Source organism: Prionailurus bengalensis, chromosome C2 (assembly GCF_016509475.1).
Source record: "Prionailurus bengalensis isolate Pbe53 chromosome C2, Fcat_Pben_1.1_paternal_pri, whole genome shotgun sequence".
In the NCBI taxonomy this organism is placed as follows: Eukaryota; Metazoa; Chordata; class Mammalia; order Carnivora; family Felidae; genus Prionailurus; species Prionailurus bengalensis.
Genome location: NC_057350.1, coordinates 76,037,642 through 76,048,084, shown reverse-complemented (window position 1 = coordinate 76,048,084; position 10,443 = coordinate 76,037,642). Strand labels below are relative to the sequence as shown.

The 10,443-nt window shown below is 44.0% G+C and overlaps 1 protein-coding gene across 1 annotated transcript in view; it reads right to left on the bottom strand.

The window, feature by feature from the left end:
• Positions 1–476: 476 nt before the first annotated feature.
• Positions 477–10,443, bottom strand: part of MB21D2 (Mab-21 domain containing 2) — a 114,957-nt gene continuing 104,990 nt past the window's right edge. The window contains exon 2 of the mRNA XM_043594578.1: positions 477–3,332. Within this exon, the coding sequence (XP_043450513.1) occupies positions 2,068–3,332 (1,265 nt within the window). The 3' untranslated portion in view covers positions 477–2,067. The remainder of the gene's footprint in view (positions 3,333–10,443) is intronic.

The window sequence follows — 10,443 nt, the reverse complement described above, 5'->3', positions numbered from 1 at the left end:
GTCATTTCATCCTAAGGCTGGTTCCAGTCGTGACTATATGACAGTTGTCAGAGGACAGAGGCCAAGTGCTTCTTCCTGCACATCCAGAGGCCTGCTTCTTCCCCAGCATTCTGAGCAAGAGTCCTGAACATGTCCCTCCCTGAGTGGAACAGCTTACCTCATAGGACTAATCCACAGTAATTGTGGCCAGGGAAATGGTTATGTCGATTGATTTATACCAATCAGGATGCATATCTGGAGCTGGGGATGGGCTCATTTCTGAGAAGGACATAGATTATGTGGAGGGCAGGTAGATACTAGTAGGAAAACTGGGGAAAGGGACAAAGATACTAGTAGGAAAACTGGGTGTTCACTACACGGACATCTGGTCTGAAAGACAATAGCAAACCCAGGGCTATGTTTACTGAAAATCACCGTTGGTATTACCAATAAGAAAATGGTTCCCCGATTACAAACGAACAACAGCAACAACAACGTTCCAAGGCCAATATGTTTATTATTTTGTGTTGGACTTAAGATGGCTGAATGATTTCATTTTCAGTTATAAGCATTACATTAATTCCCATGCAAAAACCCAAGACTGCATATGCCTGATTTCAATTGGCTAAAATCCAACTTGTGAGTCTGGACCTTTAAGATCAAATCCAAATTGTTGCTTGACCTTTCCAATAGTAGACATCACGGTCATCCTTTGAGATATCAGCTGGGCCCCTGACCTCTCAGACACCTCAGTTTGCCATGAGTCCATACCAAAACAGGGAGCCAGTGACTTGTGGTATCTAAACCTGGCAAGTGATTTCATTCATGAAGATAAGACACCTCCACACAAAGCTACCACCCACAGATATGTCCTTGTTCCTGCTCTATAGAAAACCTGCTTTTGAACAGGCATGGTGTCTTCTATTCAGGGATTATAAATTCTTTCTGCCAGTTTTCCCCACAACTCCCAGTAGAAGCAAAGAGACTTTACATAAAAGCTTACCTCTATAACCCCAAAAGCAGTACATACAAAGACACCTACTCTATCAAGTATATTTTCCCTAGCTTCAGATGGTCACTTAGCAGGTGTAAAGCTTTACAAACTTCTCTCCGTAAGACAGGAACCAGGAATATCAAAGAGGGAAAAACAGGACCCCACAATTAAAGGAGAACGAAACAAATGCAAAGAATCATTCTATTGATCGAGAGAAATGGGTTAAATGAAAAAAAAAATGATAGCATTTCAACAGTGGATGTCAATGTCTATTGAAACACACACACTGGAACTCTGACAATGGCCAAGATTTCATTAGTGCAAATAACAATTATAATGGTATGTTCTTTAATAGGATTTAAATAAGGCTTCAAATAATTACACACGCTAAAACTACCATTTGGAAACCTTAATTCTGTTTGGAAAGTTGTCAAACACACCCTCCAAATCATCCAAAGTTCTGATCTGAGGACAATTACATTCAATGAAGTTGCTTCAAAACACAACTGGTAGCATTATCACTTTCAAAGTCTACATTGTTTGGTGAAAAGGGGGAAACTACTCCCGTCACTGGTCAAAGGGAATAAACCCAGCTAACACACCAGGTAGTTTCCAGGTTCAGATGATTCTCAAATATCTGTAGTGATGAAAGCTCATTAAAAAAATTAAATAAAAAGGCAAAAAAACCCCACAAAAAAACCCACAACAGAATCCTGAAGTGTCAGAAAGAGATCTGTTGCCCTATCCTCATTAACAAATTTGCACAAAGCATGAAACAGTAAAAAAGCAAGAGAATTCATGGGCATTTTCGTCTATGGCTCAAGTTCTCCTTAAAAAAACCAAAACCAAAAACCAATGTGACAATAACTACAAAAAATAAACAACAAAATCAGAGGCAGAATATGAAATAGTAATATACTGTTTCAGAGCCTGCACCGTCCTGCAGAACCAGGAAACTTAAAATGTGTTCTTAACAGATCCAATCTAGGCTGGATATGTAAAAAACGGAAAGTCAGCATCACAAACCACACTACACATGATGAGCGTTTGAGAACCAGAAAAAAGGGTGGGGGAGGGGGGAGGCAGCAAAACGCTCAGAAAAATTTATCATCAATTCTGAAATGGGGCCTTGTGACATCATCAGGGTTGATAAAGACAGAGATGGATTTCCCCGGGTTCTCAGTCACTAGCTGTTGCAGTTTTTTGGCCAAACGGTCATCAGGCTGGTTGGGGTCCCCTCCGTCGGACTGCGGGGAGGGGATGCTGGTGGTGCTGCCCCGCCTCTGGAGCTCCAGCGTCAGCCGGTTGGCCGCCTTGACGTGCTCGATGGCCGTGCGCAAGTGCTCCGCCGGGTCCGAGCGGACGGAGGAGAGCTTCCGCGCATGGAGCATGACGGTCTCCTCTGACAGGTGCTCCAGCATGTTGCACTGAGGGATGAAATAATTGGGGCACATCTTGTTGACTAGACAGTGTTGTAGGTCATCGATGAGGCCCAGCAAAAAGTGCGCTGCATAGTCTTCTTGGGCCAAGTAGTTGGCAGGAAGTCTGTCACAGGCCCAGAGCATCATGCTCCGCAGGTGATAGGGGCTGATAGCCTTGGGCCGGGACAGGAGTTTAATGATGATGGCTTTGCAGGCCTGGTAGGCCTGCATGAGGCTACTAGAGATGCACTTCTTCAGCTGCACCTCGCTCCTGGCAAAGGACAGCCGCCATTCATTGTCCTTCTTACCCTTGTATGAGCAAGCAGGCACCAAGTAAAACCCACTGATGACCTCTTCCTCAGTGATCTTCCCATCCCAAAAGTGGTTCTCCATGAGCCAGCTCTGGGCCACTGCAGGCCAGCCCTTGAAAGATACCACAGGGACGATATCATACAACATGCGACTGCTCCCCACTCCCAGAATGATGGAGATGATGGTCCCGTTCTTCTCTACCTTTTCCACCTTTGGCATCCCTCGCTGGGGTTTCTTCTGGATCTCCGAGAGGACAATGCTGATGGAGTCATAGAACCAGTCGGCCACTTTGGTTGGGGAGAAGAAGTAGTTGGTGGCACCGTTGATGTGATCCACGATGGTGCAGCAGTCTTTCCACTTACTGATTGTCCCCTCGTCAAAGAGCCGGAGGCTCAGCCAAGAGTGGCACAAGGCTGAGTGGCGCATGTCGAGTGTCACAGGCTGATTACGGTCATGCAGCTTAAGGGCTGGCACCAGAAGAGTGAAGTCCATGTCGTAGTCTGTCCCCCGGGCATAGACATTCAGCTCATCTAAGTCCAGGTCCACCACGCCTTCCCGGACTCCCCCGGAGAGCAACAGGTACTCATTGGCCACTGGAAGTTTTTGGTCCAGCTTTTGCACCATTCCTAGAAAAGCAGAAAGAGAAAACACTATTACAGGAAGCACAGATACCAGACTCTTTGGCATCAATGTAGAACGTGCTGAGTTTCCAACACCCACTATTCGCTTCCGGTGCAAATTCAGATCTCAGGCTGCCACACGGACCCAGCCAGCAGTATTTTCTTCTTTCTCATACATGCGAGAATACATCCTTTACTGAGTGGGAGAATTACAGTAGACTTTTCTCTTGTGGCAAGAGCAGTAACTTTTTCAATCATAAACAGGGGCCTTCCTTCCCCCCGTCATCACCATGGTCAGTAGCATCGCCATCCACTAGATCATCCAGGCTGAAAACCTCAGTAAGCTTTAATCTTCATTGGCTTCTACAGCCAAATTTTGTCTATATAACCTCTGCAACATTTCTCACTCCTTCCCTGTTCCCCATCTTTGCTGTCATCATACAAAGCCAGGCTCTTTTGTCTCTTGCCAAAACAGCCTCCTCACCCCTAGGTTTGCCCTGCGTAAACATCCCTCTGTGCCAGTGATTCTCAGCGTGGGCTGTGGAGACTGAATGCAGGACACTTTCAGGGGGTGGTGAGGTCACAGCTCTTTCCACAATAACACTAACACATCATTTGTCTTTTTTCACCGTGTTGACACCTGAACTGACGCTTGATGGTATGAAGTAAGTGGAGGGACAAACTGGTAGGCATTCATGAAGACAGTGGCACTAAACCACACTGGCAGTCCTTGGACTCTTTACTGTACTAGCATTAAAAAAAAAAAAAATTCAAGGGCGCCTGGGTGGCTCAGTCGGTTGAGTGTCCGACTTCAGCTCAAGTCATGATGTCCCAGTTCGTGACTTCGAGCCTCACGTCCAGCTCTGTGCTGACAGCTCAGAGCCTGGAACCTGCTTCAGATTCTGTGTCTCCCTCTCTCTCTCTCTCTGCCCTCCCCCACTTGCACTCTATCTCTCTCTCAAAAATAAACATTAAAAAAAGTTTTTTTAATGAAAAATGAATTAAAAAATTATTTAAAAAATTCAGTTTCACTCCAGAAAATCCCTAATGGAAAAGAAAAATGAAATGGGTTAACTTTATTAAATCCCAACTCTTGAACCACCTTTCTTTTTTAAATTTTTTAATGTTTATTTATTTGTTTTGAGAGAGAGAAAGAAGGGGGCAGGGGCAGAGAGAGAGAGAGAGAGAGAGAGAGAGAGAGAGAGAGAGAGAGAATCCTAAGCAGGTTCCACACTGTCAGCACAGAGCCCAACACAGCATGGATCCTGACCTGAGCAGAAATCAAGAGTCAGACGCTTAACCAACTGGGGCCACCTGGGGCTGCCTCTCTAATGCTGTGTGACAAAATGGGAAGCAACCAGAATGCACTTCTGCCTCACACTGAAATACAAAAGCTGTCCTCAAGAAGAGGGTTCATGCTAGAGCTGTGGGCTAAGTCAGCTGCTTTGTTCGTGGAAGACCATTTTTACTTTAAAAAACCACGATAAACTATGGGCATTCAGACGTGGGTATCTGATAGACATTTTCATTAAAAAATGAACAAAGTTAGTTTGTCTTCACACACACACACACACACACACACACACACACACACACAAAACAACTGAAATATTTATTACCAATGAAAAAAACCCAGGGTTTTCAAAAAAAAAAAAAAAAAACAACCCCCCCCCCCACACACTAAATTTTAGAAAACTCATGTCTTGCATCATGAGCTTAATATCTTCCCAAATGGTATGCTTTTCTAGTACAATTGTGTGGTGATATAAAAAACGTGATTTTTGGATGCTAACGTGAGCTCTTTGAGAGAGAGGACTATGTCTCCACTATGTGGTAGGCAGGCATTGGGCTCTGTACCCAGTGGGAATGGAACTGAAGGTATGACTAAATGACAAAGGAACAAAAAGATAGAATTAAAGGGACTGAACCCATTAATGGGATGAATTGTTTAAATAAAGACTAAATGTAAATGACTGTCCCATCCACATACAACCATGCCCTTCCTGCCAGCATCACTCTCTGTGACATACATAACAAATTTTCTCCAAAGATCGCAAAGAACTATCACAAAATACAATTCCATTATTCACTGCAATTACTTTGAATCAACATGGCCTATTATTAATAAGACAATCCAAATGCAAATAGATAAGCCTTGTATACATGCTTACGCTACCGTTTTATTTCAGAATTTAATACTCAAATGAAATAAAAATGTGCTCTCTTCTGTTCTTTAAGATCCTATTTTCCAAACCACATTAACCATGAAAAACTCTCATTTAGTGCCATTTCTGTACATATAAATAGGAATATAGCAAGCTACCACTTTTGTTTTAAAAAATCCATAATTGGTCAGAAAGAATCCAGTATACCTGACTGGAGGCTGTTTCTCACACTCCTGCTGTCAGTGCTGTCCCTTAAGGACTGGCTGCCAAGAGCCAGCTCAACCAAAGTCATGTCCTGGACTTGGGGGGAGGATGGGGATACATATCAATCTGGGAATGCCCCGGTTCAGGATACTCTGAAAAACAATTCAAATCCAGAGTTCCCGGGGGTGGAGGTGGGGGGTCAGCTAAGGCAGACACTGTGGTCTTCAAAGACACCTGACTTCTCCCTCTGCCTGATCCTCCTTAGGGTCCCTCCCTTCCATGGTGGCTGATCCCAGGGGTGTTTCTTAATAAACATCCTAACTCCATTCCAGGGACTGGTTCCTAAGTAACCCAATGTAAGACATTACATACCAACCAAGCAAAAGCAGCCTTTGCTACAATGTCAGCATGGAAAATTTATCTTCCTTTTCCTTTTATTTTTTTAATGTTTATTTATTTATTTTGAGAGAGAGTGTGGGTGTGCACATGCGCAGGCGAGTGGGGCGGGCAGAGAGAGAGAGAGAGAGATACAGAGAAAGAGAGAGGGAGAGGGAGAGGGATGGGGGGAGAGAGGGAGAGGGAGAGGGAGAGGGAGAGGGGAGGGAGAGAGGGAGAGGGAGAGGGAGGGGGGAGAGAGGGAGAGGGAGAGGGGGAGAGGGGGAGAGGGGGAGAGGGGGGAGAGGGGGAGAGGGAGAGAGGGAGAGGGAGAGAGGGACAGGGACAGGGAAAGGGAAAGGGAGGGGAGAGGGAGAGGGAGAGAGAGAGAGAGAGGAAGAGAGAATTCCAAGCAGGCTCTGCGATGTCAGCACGGAGTCTGCTCACCAACCGTGAGATCATGACCTGAGCAGAAATAGAAATCAAGACTCAGAGGCTTAACTGACTGAGACACACAGGTGCCCCTATGTTCCTTTTTTTTTATTATTAAAAAAAATTTTTTTTTCAACGTTTATTTATTTTTGGGACAGAGAGAGACAGAGCATGAACGGGGGAGGGGCAGAGAGAGAGAGGGAGACACAGAATCGGAAACAGGCTCCAGGCTCCGAGCCATCAGCCCAGAGCCCGACGCGGGGCTCGAACTCAAGGACCGCGAGATCGTGACCTGGCTGAAGTCGGACGCTTAACCGACTGAGCCACCCAGGCGCCTCCCCCCTACGTTCCTTTTAAAAGCGGTTTTCAAAAACCAAATTTAGTAACCAAGGATTAAAAGTTACCATTAACACCAAGACAAAGAAAGATTCATTTCTCAATTGTTACCATGTTTCAGTATTAACCTCATCTTTATAATGTAACAAATGTCACCACCTCAAGTTTTAGCTACAGGATAAACAGGTAAGATTTGCTTCTCAGAATCTAGAACAGGTTGGGAGAATCATTTTCACTATTTTATGGGCTCACAGGTAGGCAGTTGCTTTCAAAGAGGGATATTTGATAATGAAATAATTTGCCATTATTTCAAATATTTTTAAATTGTAGCATGTGGAGTGCCATAAGTACCTGTAGGAGATATGTTGAAATATTATAATTAATAAATAAGAGCTGAACAAATTAGAAGTGGTATTATAATTTGGATACCACATCACTGTTCCCTCTTAGGCATAAATGACTCAAAACTCTATACATTGTTTTCTGTCCTGAACAGGATGAAGCTGGCTTTGAGCATACTACCAAGGACCTGTCTAGACAACCAGAATAAGTTGTGCATTAACAGGCTGAGTATAATTTGTTTGCAAATGTGCAAGGTAAGAAAAAGCTAAATTGGGGCACCTGGGTGGCTCAATAGGTTAAGTGTCCGACTCTTGATTTTGGCTCAGGTCACGATCTCATGGTTTCATGAGTTCAAGCACTGCATTGGGCTCTGTGCAGGCAGCATGGAGCCTGCTTGGGGTTCTCTTTCTCCCTTTCTCTCTCTGCCCCTTCCCCACTTACACTGTCTCTGTCTCTCTCAAAATAAATAAATAAAACTTAAAAAAGAAAGAAAGAAAAAGCTAAAATTCACTTCTGCCCTCTACTGGATTAAAGAAGTTTCAATATGTTGCCACTTGTTAGCATATACACTAAAACATTCCTGCCAGTAATAAAATGGTCTTTCCTCCTCAGTGTGGCTTATGCACCAGTTAAAATGCTGCCCCTCCTTTCAGGAGACATAAAACTATTTGTCTAAATTCTGTTTTCAGGAGTTAGGTTAATTTTGGACACTTAACTCCTTTAAAGGGCAGAGAGAACTTTAGCAGCAGAGAAAATATTGCTGAGGCTCATTTGCTAAGTTCCTAAAAGTTAGAAATACAGTCCCCAAGGCCAGTTGTTCCAGAAGCTAATCCCCTGTGGCACCTACATTTACATTTACCTGCCTGAGCCAATTAGTATGCAGTGTTACCACTGATTTGGTAACACAGACTGGAGCCTGCCCCAGCATTCTACAAACTCAGATGCCCTCCTTGAAAACTTTCCTAGGCCAAGTTGAAATGAAAATGAGCTAGGGCGCCTGGGTGGCGCAGTAGGTTAAGCGTCTGTCTTCAGCCAGGTCACAATCTCGCGGTCCGGGAGTTCGAGCCCCGCGTCGGGCTCTGGGCTGATGGCTCGGAGCCTGGAGCCTGGAGCCTGTTTCAGATTCTGTGTCTCCCTCTCTCTCTGCCCCTCCCCCATTCATGCTCTCTCTCTCTCTCTCTCTCTGCCCAAAAATAAATAAACGTTGAAAAAAAAAAAAAAAAAAAGAAAATGAGCTGACATCAGCTATCATGGTAGACGGGTTGCCATGCAACTGAAATACAGCCAGGGGCTGGAGGGAAAAAGGCAGAAGAGAAAAAAAAAAATCAACCCTACACTTTGGCCACAGACACCAGTTCTGACAAGTGCTTCTTTGAATTGATCCAAAGATTTCTGTGTAATTACAGGAGGGTGAGATCAAGTGACTGGCTGTTTAGCTATTAGCGAATTATCCAAAACCAAGAGTGAGAATAAAAGGAAGATACACACAGAACGCTGAGCGTGTCAGCAGGAGAGAGAGAGAGTGTATTCCCTTGGGTCGGTCTCCCGTTTTTCATGGAAGCATTGGCACATGTTTGCTCTTAAAAACACAAAGTAAAACTGCCACCCAGCCTCTCTTCCTGTAATTGATTCCTTGATTTTGCTTTATTCCGTAGTTTCTACTTAAGAAGACCTTAATTACTGGTGTAACTGGTAACTAAAGAGTTAACAGGGCAGCTAAGCCAGGCTGCAACTCTTTTACCCAAATCTGCTAGTTCTCAGGCATGCTGTCTGCTACCCTGTTTCTATGGCATAATATTCTTGCCTGACACCCAGTGATAACCAAGTGTTAATTCAGTTGTTTTGCAGAGACTCAAGATTTCATCAAAAAACCATCCAAACCAGTCAGGACCCCTGGCCTTCTCTTTGAGAACAAGGAAAGGAAAATAACACTCCTCAGTAGCTTCTCTCCCCTTTATCCGGACCCTTTTCCACTTGCCTTTAGCAATCCTGGACCCTCTCCCTTGGGTAGGTAGATTTAAGGCTTGCCCCGCCTCCACCTCTTTGGCTGCCTCTTGAAGAAACCCTTTCCTTGCTGCACACTCAGTGTCTCAGTGATTGGTTTTGCTATGCACTGGACAGATGGACTTGGGTTCTGTTACACTGGGGCCTCAAGTTTAAGGAATGACCTCCATGTCATCCACTTAGTCCTTTGCTGATCCTCCATAGAATGTCAAGTGAAAAATGGGACTCTGTCCCTGGCTCCCTCATATTCTCGTGAATGAAACTTGATCACACTCCAGTGACTTCATACTCCAAGCCATCATCGCTCAAGCATACGCTGCCAGATTGTTAACACCAGAACACAGGAACTGGGTATGGTTTCCAGCTTCACAGTGTCACTCCAGTAGATACGGGGGGGTGGGGCTCAAGGAGGTAATTTAATAAATGCTAAGTAGATAAGGTATTTGTGCAGATTCCATAAAAAACAAAACAAAACAAAGCTGTTACCCATGTTGAAGGGAGAAAGATATGTCAAAGAGGTCAAATGTTTATGTCTTATTTTTATAATAATTTTTTGAAGTTTATTTATTTATTTTGACAGCGAGAGCAACAGTGAGAATGGGGGAGGGGCAGAGAGAGGGAGAGAAAATCCCAAGCAGGCTCCCTGTGCTGTCAGCACAGAGCCTGAAGCAGGGCTTGATCTCACAAACTGTGAGATCATGACCTGAGCCGAAATCAAGAATCGGATGCTCAACCGACCGAGCCATCCAGGTGCCCCAATTATGTCTTATTATTAAAGCTACAGAATTAGATCAGCTTTGTCTCTCTCTGTATCTTTGACTATGTATACAAAAGATTTCTACGTAAATTAAAAAAAGACCTGAGCATCTCAATAATATTCATTTCTAAAAAAGTGTTATCTTTTCTACCCAAACTCATGTGACACACCAATAACAGTGCCTCATGACAGCCAGTGACAGTTAATAGTAGGAAAGGTACAGAATATAACAATGTTGACAAAGTGCTTCTGTGATTCTGATACATCTCCTTGGGGAACCGTCTATTGGTTGTTAATACATAATAAAACCTTCCTATAAAAAATTGATTTACACTTCAAAGAAATAAGTGTTTTTGTCAGGCTTACTTGACATTCTGAGAAACATTCTGAGAAGTAGGCTGGCCACCTTATTCCAAGAAAGGCACCAATCTGCAGGAGTTTTAATGATACCAGTTTGGGGAAGATTTTCTTCATTCGTGGCAAGAAATCATATCTATGGAGT